The sequence below is a fragment of the Canis lupus genome, chromosome 7 (assembly GCF_011100685.1).
Source record: "Canis lupus familiaris isolate Mischka breed German Shepherd chromosome 7, alternate assembly UU_Cfam_GSD_1.0, whole genome shotgun sequence".
Taxonomy (NCBI): domain Eukaryota; kingdom Metazoa; phylum Chordata; class Mammalia; order Carnivora; family Canidae; genus Canis; species Canis lupus.
In genome coordinates this window covers 66,575,221-66,591,079 of record NC_049228.1, presented here as the reverse complement: position 1 = coordinate 66,591,079, position 15,859 = coordinate 66,575,221, and the positions used below count along the sequence as shown (strand labels likewise).

At 46.3% G+C, this 15,859-nt stretch overlaps 1 protein-coding gene across 5 annotated transcripts in view; it reads left to right on the top strand.

Moving 5' to 3' along the window:
- Positions 1-15,859, top strand: part of GREB1L (GREB1 like retinoic acid receptor coactivator) — a 269,160-nt gene that overhangs the window by 222,222 nt on the left and 31,079 nt on the right. For all 5 annotated transcript variants that reach the window (XM_038543678.1, XM_038543677.1, XM_038543676.1 and 2 more), the window contains 6 exons: positions 1,282-1,415; positions 4,192-4,531; positions 9,193-9,308; positions 9,714-9,958; positions 13,088-13,659; positions 13,784-13,886. In XM_038543678.1, the coding sequence (XP_038399606.1) occupies positions 1,282-1,415; positions 4,192-4,531; positions 9,193-9,308; positions 9,714-9,958; positions 13,088-13,659; positions 13,784-13,886 (1,510 nt within the window). The remainder of the gene's footprint in view (positions 1-1,281; positions 1,416-4,191; positions 4,532-9,192; positions 9,309-9,713; positions 9,959-13,087; positions 13,660-13,783; positions 13,887-15,859) is intronic.

Sequence of the window (15,859 nt, the reverse complement as noted above, 5' to 3'; positions counted from 1 at the left end):
TTTCATGTGCTTGTTGGCCATGTGTCGGTCTTCTTTGGAGAAATGTCTATTCATATCTTCTGCCCATTTCTTGACTGGATTGTTTGTTTCTTGGGTGTTGAGTTTGATAAGTTCTTTATAGGTCTTGGATACTAGCCCTTTATCTGATATGTCATTTGCAAATATCTTCTCCCATTCTGTAGGTTGTCTTTGAGTTTGTTGACTGTTTCTTTGCTGTGCAGAGGCTTTTTATCTTGATAAAGTCCCTATAGTTCTTTATTGCTTTTGGTTCCCTTGCTTTTAGAGATGCCTTGCAAGAAGTTGCTGTGGCCAAGTTCAAAAAGGTTGTTGCCTGTGTTCTCCTCTAGGATTTTGATGGATTCTTATCTCACATTTAGATCTTTCAACCATTTTGAGTTTATCTTTGTGTATGGTTTAAGAAAATGGTCCAGTTTCATTCTTCTGCATGTGGCCGTCCAATTTTCCCAGCACCATTTATTGAAGAGACTGTCTTGGGATCCCTGGGTGGCGCAGCGGTTTGGCGCCTGCCTTTGGCCCAGGGCGCGATCCTGGAGACCCGGGATCGAATCCCACGTCGGGCTCCCGGTGCATGGAGCCTGCTTCTCCCTCTGCCTGTGTCTCTGCCTCTCTCTCTCTCTCTCTCTCTGTGACTATCATAAATAAAAAAATAAATAAATAAAATAAAATAAATAAAGATTTAAAAAAAAAAAAAGAAGAGACTGTCTTTTTTCCATTGAATATTTTTTCCTGCTTTGTCAAAGATGAGTTGACCATAGAATTGAGGATCCATTTCTGGGTTCTTTATTCTGTTCCATTGATCTGTTTTTTATGTGTCTATTTTTGTGCCAGTACCATACTGTCTTGATAATCACAGCTTTGTAATACGGCTTGAAGTTAGGTATAGTGATGCCCCCAGCTTTGGTTTTCTTTTCATTTGTATGTCTTCTTTAGAAAAACATCTATTCAGTTCCTCTGCCCATTTTTGATTGTTTGGGTTTTTTGCTATTGGGTTATGTGAGTTTTTAAAAATATATTTTGGATACTAATCCCTTATCAGATATATGATTTGCAAATATTTCTCCTGTACTATAGGTTGTCTTTTCATTGTATTGAGGCTTCTTTTGCTATGCAGAAGCTTTTTAGTTTGATATAGTCCCACTTGTTTATTCACAATTTTTTAACCTTCCAGGAAATAACGTATTGCAGGGATTTCTTCCCACCCCTAGAAAACAAGATACATTGTATCCTCTCCTCATTGGGTTTGGCTCTATTTTGAATCAGGAGGACATGAGCTGCCAAGAGAAGCTGTACTTCGGCTTGAACGAATACAGTAAGTCTCTACAGTGGGGAATCACAAGCCCACTTCTGAGATGTGATGAGACTTTTGAAAAAATGGTGAACACACTCTTGGAGAGGTAAGTAAGGACCTTCAGCTTTCACTTTAGCTGCACTTGTGTGTCTAAAATAGCCGAAAGTTTCGTGTGTCATTGTCACAGGGGGTTTGGTGGAGCTCCAGCAGTGCAGATGACATGCACAGGCAGAATTAAAATAGCCTCTCCTTAGATGACCTTTTACTCTTATAGGTTTTCTATGATCATCTGAGACTCAAAAAGGAAACTAGCGACCGAAAGTGGGACTTAGAACCACTTTCCATGCTCTGCAGCATCTCCAAGCATGCTTTACTGCTACCACCAGGGGATTAGATAGACAGTGGGATTTGCTGGTTAAAGACCATTCCTCTGAGGTTTGGCCTCCCCCACCATACCCTATACTTCTTCATTTTTCTCTTTTCCCCACTATCCACCACAGGCATGTACCCTTAGATGACTAAGTAAAAACTTTACTATGAAAGATTTGGAGTGTAGACTGGAGAAAATTAGGAGCAAATAGGTCATTGAAGTGAGTTCAGCGCCTCCTCCAATCCTTGACTTTGGGAGATCATAACTTCCCTGTCTCCTTTGCTTTATTTTTATTCCCCAAATCCTGGTCAAACTCCAGAAGAGTAAAGGGTTTCCTATTTTTTCCTCTCTGATCTTGAATTATAGACTTGATGCATCACAGAGTCATTAGAATTTATGTAATTTGATAGGGCCCCCACCCCGCCCGCCCACCCTCCATTGCAATTTTCTGTCTGAACTTCCAGTGATGGGGGCAGATGGACTCTTTGATGAGGCACATTGTAATTTTTAGTAGCTCTCATTCTTCAAATTGGCTCCAATTGATCATAAGCCACCTATTTAACAACCTGTTCTATACCTTTGCTAAGTGAGTTATTATGCGGCACCAACAAAAGGAGTGGCCTGAGAGTAGGATTTTATATTTTTGCAGCTGTTGGATTTAAGGAGACTTAACTGTGACATTAATCCTTCCACAGTACATATGATCTTATGTTTTCAAAATCATCCTATGAATCTCCCTTTTAAGTGTTTCCCACCCACCTGCTGTATCCACCAGCTTGGAAAGTACCCTGCCTTCCAGTAGCATCATTCAGAGTCAATCCTGTCAACCTCTCTCACAACTTCAGTAATACTTACAAAACAACAATTACAGTTCAGTACAAATATAACAGATTGTGAAGATGATTCACTTCTAAGTACATACTTCTTTCAGAATGTGAGATCTAAAAGCCTATAGATCAAAGTTACCGTGTGTACTAACTTTGGCTTTCCTACCTGGCTCATCAAAACACATTAAGCTTTAAACATGGATCTTATGTGCTTACTTCTTCCAACCCAGTCACTCAAGCTAATAATAGCTAAGATTTATTGAGAATTTGAAGAACTGGCCCAGGATTGAGTGAACTGAAGGATTTCTTCACTTTTCCCCAATCTACTATATCCTTACAGTGTAAGATGTTATCAGAGACCTGAATGAGTCTAGACCCAGCTCTGTCCCTAACCAGTTGCATGATCTTGGGCAAGTAGCCAGGTTTCTCTCAGCCACTTAACTCACTCTCCTTCTGGTGGAAAGGGGAGTGGTCAAAACCAGGGCATCCACGGTCCTTGCCAACTTTAAAGTACTTCAAAAACCACGCTATTCATTTGATGACCCTAACTGGTATTTGACCCTGGGCTTTTCTATGCAAGGCTGGCAGACCACTTGTTTTACCTTAAATAGAATGTGGAACAAAAGCGAACCACCCTATGGCCTACCCAGCTGCTAGGCGGCTGCTTGTCCTACCAGCTGGCAACCAGAAAGAAAGTTCACAGGCTCATCCTCATTTTGCCAGCACCTCTTCATGCCTACAAAGGGGTCCTCTTTGCCAGCAGGCCTGGCTTTCTGAGAACTCATAAATAAATTTCCTGCCTGCTCCGTAGCTGTAAAAAGTGCCAATTTGAACAAAGTGATCCTCTTCCTTGGCAGTCCAGACTGTGTGGGGGTGGAGTACCAGTGGGTGTTGGGATGAGGCAAGGACACCCCTACTTGCCAGGCTCCCTTGACTCAGCAGGGCTCGGATGATAGGAGGCTCCACCACTGGGGGGTGCTATTTCTCCAGGCAGCTGCAAGTTTTTTCAGGCACCAAGGCACATTTTATGGGAAGATACAGTTACTGCTATCTGTGGGGCTACCCTCAAATTAGCAATTATTAGTAATAACAATTATTTTTTATGTCTCGTACTTTGCAAGCATGATACTAATGTCTCAATTTTCTTTACTGTAGTCTAAAGTATCAGAGAAGTAAGGTGAAAACGCCACCATTCTAACTCAGTGCCACCAATGAGAGGTTAGGATCCAAGGATGATCCATTATGCCTCTGTTAACAAATAACCCAATTAGACCAGTGCTTCTCAAAATTTAATGTGCATACAAATCACCTGGGAATCTTGTCAGGATGTGAGTTATGATTCAGATATCTGGGATGGGGGAAGTTGGTACTCTTAACTAGCTCCCAGGTTGTACTGTTACTGGACAGTGCTGCTGGTCCATAGACCATACTCTGAGAAGCTAGGGTCGCTAGACCATCCCTAAACCTCAACTTACTGTGCCTATCCCAACAGGTTGTGACTCACAGGAGTTGAAAGCTCTGCTTTTCCTTCTAGTGATATGGGCTCCAAGGTCACATGAGGGCTCAAGCCCACCACTGATCAGTAACCCATTCCTACCATGCTTGGTCTGTGTTCCTCCCACAAAGATCTTGCTGTCCCAACCTGTCCTACTGCCCAAGTGCTAGCTCCCTGTGTTCTGTTGAAGGTACCCCAGGCTGCACAGCATGGTCGTCCGCTGCTACCTTCTCATCCAACAGTACTCAGAAGCTCTGATGGCTCTCACTACTATGGCGTCACTCCGAGACCACAGCACACCTGAAACACTCAGCATTATGGATGACCTCATCAGCTCCCCAGGAAAAACCCGAAGTGGGAGGGGACACATGCTCATTATCAGGGTGCCCTCCGTGCAGTTGGCGATGCTGGCCAAGGAGCGCCTGCAGGAAGTGCGCGACAAGCTGGGGCTACAGTATCGCTTTGAGATCATCCTTGGGAACCCTGCCTCTGAACTCAGTGTTGCAACTCACTTTGTGGCTCGATTAAAGGTCAGCATTGGTCAGACATGTCTCCTTTGAAATACCATTTGTTTCTGTTTTCTAGGAATCCCAAGTAGGTGGGTCAGAGGCCTGAGTTTAAGACAGTTTTGCACATGTGTTGATTTTAACTTCATGACAGTGTTAAGGCTAAACCAAGGGACATGGAAATTTCCCTAACTGGAGCCAGTTTATTAAGATCTGTCAAGTCCTTTGTTAGTGTGTGCCTGCAGTTGGTCTTCTATGCTCTCCAACTGCAGGTGCAAAAACGAGATGACCCAATTTGACCCCATGTTTATTGACCTTGTTCAAAATGCCTCTAGCTCATGCCCATCTGTTTTCTCAGAAAAAAAGGTAAGCTGTTCTCTCAGACCTCTATGGGTTCGCCTTTAAGTGACAATAATTCACGAATTCTTTTCTGTCTACCTAGCCTGTCAGTTCAGGTCTAGAGTCGGTAGGTAAAGTATTCTGTGCTATCTTTAGGAATCATATAGAGCTATTCCCCACCCTCTTGCATGTGGATTCTTCAAGAGTTTGTTGCTTCGTTGAACTTGCTCTGACACCCTGCCCAAGGCTTGCTGGTCTGAGTCCTCCAAGCCTCCTGAAGAGAGATTAGTGCATGAGCACGGCCCACTCCCCTCGCATGGCCGGCAGGACTGCTTTTCCTAAACCCCTCCTGGTGGGCAGAGTTCCTGAATCAACTAATATAACTCCCTACTTTATACTCTGCTCAGGTTTTTCTGGGAACTTTTATAATCTAACATGGCCAGGCCATTAGGAAGCATTTAATAGAATAGCTGAGCATATATATGGTTATGACACCAAGCTAAGTACTGTATGTGTGAGTTAGACCGACATGGTATCTCTACCTTGCACACTAAATACTGAGCTAAATTGGATTAAGGAAAATCAAGTTGGGCACAAATTTTATGAAAAGAATTTTCACATTCCCCCTGGGCTGCAGCTTCCCATCTGCAAAAGGAGAGTTGGACTGTCTGATCTCAAAGAGCCCTAATCTGAGGATATTATTCAGTGTTCATAAAGTATTTTGCAAACATAAGCCTGTTTTATGGAACCCTATCATCTAACCTAAACTGAATAATCCAAAACGCAAACAAAATATATTAGTTGATAAGCAACTGGAACAAATAAATAATAACAACAGAAACCCTGTATTTAGTGTAAGCTGAAACATTTATTTTTCATATGTAGATATAATGTTCACAAATAACTGCAAGATTTCTAGGATAAATAACAAATCAGAGTCCTAAAACTCTTCTTACAGTATAATTCATTGAGATGTATGCCTTGAGACAATTTAAATGATACTAATGATTGAAGAATCTGGAAAGACAAATAATCTTCAGGGAGATGGTTGAAGAGGATATGAGGCTGCAGAATCTTCTCTGGGTTTCCATGACACTGGTCAAGTGTAGCCATCTATTGTTGAGGTGATTTGTTCAGAGTCTTCAGAAGTGCCAATCACTAAGTCAGTATAAATCTGCAGGTCCTAATTAATTCACCCCTCTGGGCCAAACTTTGAAAACCATAATAAAGACCTGAGGTTCTTCTTTTTTCTTTTTCTTTTTTTTTTAAATTTCCTTAAGTAATCTCTATACTCAGTGTGGGGCTTGAACCCACAACCCTGAGATCAAGAGTCCTAACTGGCTGCTAGCACATCAGAATTACCTTCGGGGCCTTTAGACTGCAGTTGTTTTGTGAGCACTGTTCTGAGAGCATGCCATATGTGAAGGGAGGCCCAACTAATTTTCAAAATGGTCATATCTCAAAATGTATCAGTAGCTGCCAAGCACCAATCACACAAAAGAGATTTACATATTCTGGGATTCCTGGGTGGCGCAGCGGTTTGGCGCCTGCCTTTGGCCCAGGGTGTGATCCTGGAGACCCGGGATCGAATCCCACGTTGGGCTCCCGGTGCATGGAGCCTGCTTCTCCCTCTGCCTGTGTCTCTGCCTCTCTCTCTCTGTGTGACTATCATGAATAAATAAATAAAATCTTTAAAAAAAAAAAAGAGATTTACATATTCTTAAAACCACTGGATCATATCAATCCATCCTGTTTACACTCTTTCTTTGTGTGGAAGTAAAAATATGAAATCCCATTGAAATGTTCACATCCTAAGCAACACTGCCACTTACCAGGTGGTTTCTGCTTCACACATTTCCTTCCTTCTTTTTTTAAAGATTTATTTATTTGATTTATTTAATTTTATTTATTTGAGGGAGGGAGGGAGAGAGACAGAGACAGAGAGAGAGAACACGAGCAAGGGGAGGGGCAGAAGGAGAAGGAAAGAGAATCCTCAAGCAGACTCCCCACTGAGCAAGTTCAACCCTGGTCTTAATCCCACAACCCTAATATCATGAGCTGAGCCAAAATCAAGAGTCAAAGGCTTAACTGACTGAGCCACCCAGATGTCCCTTCACATGTTTATCTCTAAGTTACTAACTTCCCTTACCATTGTCAGGATGGCATGGGTGAGTGGGTGTGCCTTTTATCTGTGGCCTTGGCTAACATCCTCTGCCTCGTCTTCCATTGAATGGCCTTATTTTTGTGTTTCCCTCTAATTATCCTGCAATGTATTGTGATTGACTTCTAAGTGATGACAAGCATTCTGGAAGGATACAAGGCTTAAATCTAAATAAATCAGTTATTCCAGAAGGCCTGGAAGCTTTCATCAAATTTCCTTGGCCTTGAGCCCATATTGTCCTTGAACTGAGTGCCCACCCACCCAGTCTTTTGTATTGTTTCAAGTGCTCTGGAGTGAAATCATCCTGAGGGTATGGTCAGTCCATCTAAGAACTACAGCCATCATTCATCAGAACTAGCAGAGGAACGGAAAAGCATGTTATAGTGGTATGGCTTCTGATTGGTCAAGAGTTAAAAGCAAGACTTCTTTAAGATTATTTGAATCTCTTGAAAATAAATCGTTTTGTAGAGTAAAACATAGTGTCCCTTATCCCATCATTATAACAACCTCACTTTTTGTGAACCATGACCAATGGATGGCTTCTGGGAGATAAAATTCATTCAGGAACACCATAAGTTCAATGCAAAGGTTATGTAAATAAAATGATTCCTGTTCCCAGAATTTTCTACTTTATTTTTTTTTTGAATTTTCTACTTTAAATCAAAGTGTTATTATTCACTCTGACATGACAATGTATGAAAAACTGAATTTTTGTAGGTATCTTTGTTCTAAAAGTTAAAGAATATTTTTGATAGATTAATTATTTTAAAGTAGTCTTCACACCCAGCGTGGAGCCCAATGCAGGGCTTGAACTCATAACCCTGAGATCAAGACCTGAGCTGAAATCAAGAGTCAGATGTTTAACCCACTGAGCCACCCAGGCACCTGGATAGATTTATTTTCTAAGATAAGAAAAGTCTCTCCAGTCTGGAAACAGCTATGTAGATCCATTTATTGACCATCAGTTTGCAAATATATGATAGAAGACTGGGCAATAAGGTTAGAGCACTTTCTATTTTAAAAATTACATACATTTTATTCGAATAATTATGAGTATATTTATTTCTAAAGCCTGTTTTATCTAGACACCAACAAATCATGAATAAAATCCTATTACATCATTTCTTGCCTGTTAAATTTTTTCTCATCCCATTTTGTGTTTAGCAAAAGAAGTACCTATTTTAAAATAAAGTATATGCATTTCCTAACACCTCTTATTCTTTTTCCCTAAAGCAGTATTAGAAATGTCAGTTCATTTCCTATAATAACTCCTACTGGAAAGCTGTTATGAGCACAGTTAGATATGCTAGACACCTTATAAAACATGGTAGAAACCACTTTATCCATTAAGAGGTAGTCTATTTTCTTTCTGCTCTAAAATATAAAAATCTATAAGATCTTTTCACTTTTGAATATCTTTCAAGTTGGTGGGATTTTTTTTTCTTCTCATTGATTGGCGTTCCATTTATTGAAAATATACACGCACGGGTATATATGTGTTCCTCTGTATCAGAAGTTGATGCTTAAGAGTTATTTGTGAAATCATAAGCTAACTGCATTACTCTTCTAAGTAAGGGACACGGTTTGTCTGTTTGCTTATTGGTCCAGATTTGGTTATAGTGTTAACCTTCTTGAGAGAGACTTTTGAGAGGCTTAAGCCAACTATTACTTGTCACTTATTTTGAAAGTCAGTCGTGGGGGAGGGGGGTGGAACAACCACCAAGGGTAGCTAATGTCATTATTTTCTTGGAGAAAATGTCTGTTTTCAGAGTTTTGTTGAGATGCTTTTATTAATCATTCGTAACTGCAACTGTCTTGAATTTTCATGAAGAAAAGAGTGTTTAAGAGCCTTGAGTCAAAAAAAAAAAAAAAAAAAAAAAGAGCCTTGAGTCAGGTAGTGTAACCCAGTTAGTACACATTGTATGCTTCTTTGGCCTGTGTGTGCCTATTGCATGATAGACACCAAGATCTACTGTTTTATCCTGCTGAGATAAAACTAAAGGCCACATTCTTCTAGAGTGCTTTGTTATGCTTTTTAGTAGCAATTTAGTATATGTACACATACACACACACAGGAAGCCATTTGGAGGCACAAATGCATATAAAATCTGGACCTAGAAACCTTTTCAGAGGTAGAAACTTAAATAAGGAGTTTTAATTTTATCATATGGGTCCCTTTCTACAGACCTGGAGAGGAAATGAACCAGAAGAGTGGACCCCTCGGACATACCAGGATTTAGAAGGTCTGCCTTGTATTGTGATATTAACTGGCAAAGATCCTCTTGGAGAAACCTTTCCCAGGTACGATGTGATAATCAGTCTCATTTTTCATTAGTTGCCCAGATAAGCTGATATGTCTAAAATTTGGCTGATGCTTAACCATTTCAGTCGCCAAGAAGGAAGAGAATCGCTTTCCTCACAGATGAAAAACACATACCCTTCCTTGACTCTTTCTTTTGATTCTCCAGAGACTGCCTAGCAATTGGGGACCGGAAGGTAGCCAGAGTGAGAAGTGTTTCTGCATCAAAGCAGGGCCGCCAGACAGGCAGAGAGGAAATCACCTGCCCCAAACCAGGGCTGTTTTATTTTGATGATGTGTCGAAAAGGATGTGGCCAGTGCGAGGTCACAACAGTGAAGGAGTGACAAAGCTGAGGTTTGAGTCAAGGCCACATGTACTCACCTAGAATATCATTACTTCTGTGTAGGTCTTTGAAGTACTGTGACCTCCGGCTCATCGACTCAAGCTATTTAACTCGCACAGCCTTGGAGCAGGAGGTGGGTCTAGCATGCTGCTATGTCTCAAAAGAGGTCATCCGGGGCCCCGCGGTTGCCCTGGACCTTAGTGGGAAGGAGCAGGAGAGAGCCACCACCAGTGAAAACGATGCCGATGAGCTGCTGATCGACTTGGAGAGGCCACAGAGCAACAGCAGCGCTGTCACTGGAACCTCAGGTCAGTGCTTCCTTTTCTGTCTCTAGGGGTGTGAGGCAGGAGTGAGGATGTGGGCAGGCCTGGGGCAGGCAAAGGCACGCACTTACATGCCTCAAGGATGTCAGAGGAGCTTTGGGTGACTTGGGGATCCTGCCCAGACCTCAGTTCCCCGGGAGAGATACTTGGAAAACATAGCTGTTGAACAGCCACAAAATACTTCTCTGGGTAAACAATTCCATGAAGAGCTTGGTAATAAGCAAAGTTTAATAAACAAATTTTATCACCCCAGCCTGCACCATTTTCTCTAGTCTTTTTCACCCTTAATCGCCCATGGATACTATACATCTGATATTTACACAAACGCCTTCTTTTGCTTCTAGATCCGAAAGCTGTAAGTTCGTGCTCATTGGCTTAGCACCTGGCATGGTATTTACTAGTCTGAATGAATAAATAAGTGAACAACTTTTATAAGCAGTTAATGGCAAGTGTTGTAGACCGAAGGCTACGTGGGGCCACTGGCTGTGCGGACCCACCAGGCAGCTCGCCAGTGCCCCTCCTAGAGAGTTGCTGTACGGCTTCTGGCAGTGCCTGGCACGAACTACCTTCTGATTATAGTACAGCAAATGCAGCACTGTTTCCATTTCTTTTCTGATTAGGAAAGTAATAAAATTGAACATAGAAAACTTGGAGAAATGTAACAAAGGATAGAGAAGAGGTTAAAAATTAAAACCCCCAGGAGTAGCCCAGGTGGCCCAGGGTTTTTTTTTTTTAATTTTTTTAATAAAATAATTTTTATTGGTGTTCAATTTACCAACATACAGAATAACACCCAGTGCTCATCCCGTCAAGTGTCCCCCTCAGTGCCCATCACCCACTCACCCCCACCCCCCGCCCTCCTCCCCTAGTTCGTTTCCCAGAGTTAGGAGTCCTTATGCTCTGTCTCCCCCTCTGACACCTCCCACACACTCCTTCTCCCCTCCCCCACACTCCCCTTCACCATCACCTATATTCCCCAAATGAATGAGAACATACACTGTCCGTCCCTCTCTGATTGACCCACTTCACTCAGCACAACACCCTCCAGTTCCATCCACGTTGAAGCAAATGGTGGGTATTTGTCGTTTCTAATGGCTGAGGAATATTCCATTGTATACATAGACCACATCTTCTTTATCCATTCATCTTTCGATGGACATCGAGGCTCCTTCCACAGTTTGGCTATTGTGGACATTGCTGCTATAAACATCGGGGTGCAGGTGTCCCGGCGTTTCACTGCATCTGAATCATTGGGGTAAATCCCCAACAGTGCAATTGCTGGGTCGTAGGGCAGGGCCACCTTCGGCCCAGGGCGTGATCCTGGAGATCCAGGATCGAGTCCCGTGTCGGGCTCCCTGCATGGAGCCTGCTTCTCCCTCTGCCTGTGTCTCTGCCTCTCTCTCTCTCTCTCTCTGTTTCTCATGAATAAATAAATTAAATCTTTAAAAAAATTTAAAACCTCCAGGTGTGCCTGTGTGGCCCAGTTGAGCATCTGCCTTCATCTCAGAGTCCTAGGATAGAGCCCCGAGTCCAGAGTGGTTGGGCTCCCCACTCAGCAAGGAGTCTGCTTCTCCCTCTTTCTCTGCCCCTTCCCTTTGCTTATGTACTCTTCATGCTCTCTCTTTCTCTCTGTCAAATAAATAAATAAAATCTTAAAAAAAAAAAAAAAAACAACCCTAGGGTACCTAGCTGGCTCAGTCAGTAGAGCCAGCTCCCCTCTTGTCTTCATAATACAGACATGCAGACACACATACAATTTCAGGTCAAAAGCAGCACTAGTGTGTCTGTCCACCCTGGCAGCTGCTGTTGGATGGCTGTGGGAATCAAAGAGGCTGTCGTCTCTGGGGATGATAGGGACTATCTTGATGGGGACCCTCAGCCTGGAAGAACATGAGGAGTGTTCTACTGGATGTGCTTAGCTGCTGGCCAGGGGTCAAGGGTTCTACCTTCTTTCACCCCATCACTCCAGGCTCCCCAGTTGTTTCTCAGAGACCAGTTCAGAATAAAGGCAAGAGGCGTAAGGGACAGTAAAGAGAAACAGAAGGGAAGGGGAACTATCTTATCTGGAAGTTTCTGGATATTGTTGTCAGTGAGGGAGAGGCAAGGGGGTGTTTATCTCCTTCCTGGGGCTTTTTAATCAGAACCCCTCCCTTTCCCTGCCCTTCCAGAGCTGCTCCATAAGGCTCACAGAGCCTGGGCTTTGCTCTGATTAACTGGCACACAGGTTAACGGCTGGCCTTCTGCTGCTTAGAGTTTCCCTCCCTCCGAGAACAACCTGACCTGCCTGTGCTCCCACCACGGAGCAAACATCCCTCAGCCTTGGGCTGCCTCTGAGGGTCCTTGGGGAAGCTCACTGCCCAAAGTATGCAGGCTCTAAAGCTTAGGGCTGTGAGGAGAAAGGCAGGCTCTCATACAAGATGGAAGGGCGCCCAAGTCGGATGAGCAAGTGCAGTAACTTGGTAGCAACAACCTGCAGTTACTGACTCTTCCTCTGGGAACTCCTGAGGTTGGGATTTGACCCACATGCCTGGGAGTGAGCATCATTCTGAGCCCAGAGGTGGCCTTCAGTCCTGAACATATGAGCTTTTAGTTTGTCCATGAACCGAAGAGTGGCTGACCTGTCCGAGAGGAAAACCTATTTGAAAAGAATTGGCCAAATGCACAGGGATCTCTGGACAAAGCAAGACCTCACTGAGCATAGATGATGCCTTACAGCCTCTTTCGCATGGTGACGTTCCCCACTCTGGTTTGGGCACCCGTGGCAGTGGCTACAGCCTGGGGAACCTCTCCAGGCCCAGAAGTGTGAGACTCTCGGGCCCCACGAGGAGGCAGGTGTCCTGGAACAGGACTTGAACGTGGAGCCTGCGTGGGTCAGGTCCTGGAATAGCTCCGAAGGCAGATCCAAATGAGGGCCGAGGAGAGGTTAATAACTTACTATGCACGAAGACTGGGGAAGGATTTAGGGAAGGAGCGCGAGGCCGCCCTGAGCACCGGGCCCAGGGAAGGCGGCGGGAAGCAGGCGGGATCTGGAGAGGAGAGGCGGCCGGGCCAGCACCGGGAGGGAGCCAGAAGGAGCAACCAGCCGCGCTGATGGCTGTGCCCGGCCTCTTTCAGGCTCCATCATGGAGAACGGGGTGAGCTCCTCGAGCACGGCCGACAAGTCCCAGAAGCTGTCCCTGACGCCCGGCTTCCAGAGCCCGGCCAACAGCGTGGGGCTGGACGAAGGGGTGTCCGCGGGCACAGCGGGCGCCGGGGAGACGCTGAAGCAGGAGTGCGACTCCCTGGGCCCGCAGCTGGCCAGCAGCTCCACCTCCAAGCCGCCGCCGCCGTCGTCGGGCGCCCGCGCGCTGCCGTGGCCGGGACAGGCGCCCCGCGGCTGCCGGGGCCTGCACGCCGCCCTGCCGCCCGTCGTGATCCTGTCCAAGGCGGCCTACAGCCTGCTGGGCGCGCCGCGGGGAGGCAAGCCGCCCGCGTCCTCCTCGCTGCTGCCGCACGCCGACGTGGCCTGGGTGAGCGCCCTGCGGCCGCTGCTGCACAAGGACATGAGCAGCGAGGAGCAGTCCCTCTACTACCGGCAGTGGACCTCGGCCCGGCAGCACCACGCCGACTTCAGCAACCAGCCCGACCCGGCCTCGGGCGCGCGCACCTGCCACCCCCGGCGGCTGCTGCTCACCGGCCCCCCCCAGGTAGGCCGCCCCCCCCCCCCCCCCGGCCCCGAGCCGCGAGCCTCTCGGGGGCAGAGACCCCGGAGCCCAGGTGTGAAACCTCGTCTCTCTTCCCCCCCCCCCCAATTAAAAATCCTTCCAACAGGTGGGAAAGACCGGCTCCTATTTACAGTTCCTTAGGATCCTCTTCCGCATGCTCATCAGGCTCCTGGAGGTGGATGTGTATGATGAGGGGGAGATCAACACGGGTGAGTCCTGAACCCGGCGCGGGCAGGGATGGGAGACGCCGCCGGGCTTTCCGCGGTGCCGGGCGTGCGGGGCTACCCCGAGGCCAGGGCGCGCTGTGGCCGCTCGTCTTCCGCTTGTGGGCCTCCCCTCGCCGTGCCCCGCGGGACGCAGGGCGAAGAGGCCTCTTCCAAAGCCCTAGTGGGGGCACTGGTTGCTTAGACGGGCGGCGTTCTGCTTAGGGTCCCGGGGGTGTTTGACACTCGCCGGTTTCCCAGAGGGAGGAGCTTCTGTTTTAACCGCGGGCTCTGAGCGAAGGTCTGTGGGTCACTATCCTGAAATCAGAACCTTGTGCGGACCCGAAACCTAGCGCCACAGGCAAACCCCTTCACGTCCGCAGTAAGACCAGGAGCTACTGCTTCACAGGCCCGTGGGTGCTGGCTTTTAGGAGGATCATCTCCCATTCCTCCCCTGGATCCCCCTTCCCAGCCCTTGCCCCCAGCGGTCACCTGTGGGAAGGTCCAGCAGAGCCGGAGAGTGAGCAGGGATCGGCCTGCACCAGCTCTGTAGCTAAGGGCGGCGGCGCCTCCAAACTGCGGCTTCGCGTCGTGGAGCAGTGGCCGGAGCTGGAGGGGACGGGGTGGGGCAGCAGAGGTCATCGGGTGGAAGCTCTTCCCAGCCGCTCAGAGAGGAGGAGTCTGGAAAACGGAAAGGCTTTGGCATCTTCTGTCAGACTGGCCCTCGGATCTCCTCCCACTTGCTTGTCCTAAAGAGTTGGACCTACTCTGGGACACGCCCAAGGGACTAGTTGGGTTCAGAGCAAGACTGGGCAAAATCAGCCACATTTAATCATCTTATCACTTTCAGCCCCATTTCCACTCCTTGCCAGCTCATATTCATGATCACACACACACACAATCCCATCTTCCCATTGCCTCTTCTTGTTGGTGTCCCCAGCCTGAGCTGCACCAGACACCCAGGCCCACCACACAGGGGACCCAGAGCTCTAAGTTGGCCTTGAAACACTCAGGGCTGCCTGGAGGAGGCTGGAACCAAGAGCTGGGGCAAAGGCAGGGCTGGACAGACTAGGGATGAGGGACCTGTCACCTCACCAACCTTCCCGCAAAGCCCCTGGGTTCAAGAGAATGGCACCTTTAATTTTCTCCTCAGATCCCGCTGCACTGCTCTTGGGCTTTACTCGCTGTGTGAGAACCTTCACAAGTGTGACAGGCAAACCTGGCCTGTGTAGTGACAAGTCCTATTACTTTGGCTCTATTCCTTCTACCTGGTTTTAGTGCAGATGAACATGATGGTGCTCTGGAGAGACATGACAGTATTAAAAAAAAAAAAAAAAAAAAAAAAAACTAGGGCAGCCCTGGTGGCACAGCGGTTTGGCGCCGCGTGCAGCCTGGGGTGTGATCCTGGAGACCCAGGATCGAGTCCCACGTCGGGCTCCCTGCATGGAAGCCCGTCTCCCTGTGTCTCTGCCTCTCTCTGTCTATGAATAAATAAATAAATAAAATCTTTAAAAAAAAACTAGAATAAACTTTGGGTTTTATTTTTTAAAGATTTTATTTAAGAGAGTGTGAGCACCAGCAGCAGGGGCTGGGGGGACAGAGGGAGAAGACAACTCCTCACTGAGCAGGGAGCCTGGACCATGACCTGAGCTGAAGGCAGATGCTCAACCACTGAGCCACCCAGGTGCCCCAAGCTTTGGGTATTTTTTTATTTTTTTATTCATGAGAGACCTAGAGAGGGAGGCAGAGACATAGGCAAAGGAGAGTCAGGCTTCCCGCAGGGAGCCTGATGTGAGACTTGATCCCAGGACCCCGGGACCATGACCTGAGCCAAAAACTCAACCACTGAGCCACCTAGGTGCCCCAAATTTATATTTTATTTATATTTATTTATATTTTTAAAAAGAGTTTTATAGTAGCTGTACTTGTAATCTTTAGGCTTTTTTTTAAGCTTTTCTCTTTCTCCCTTGGAAAGTTGT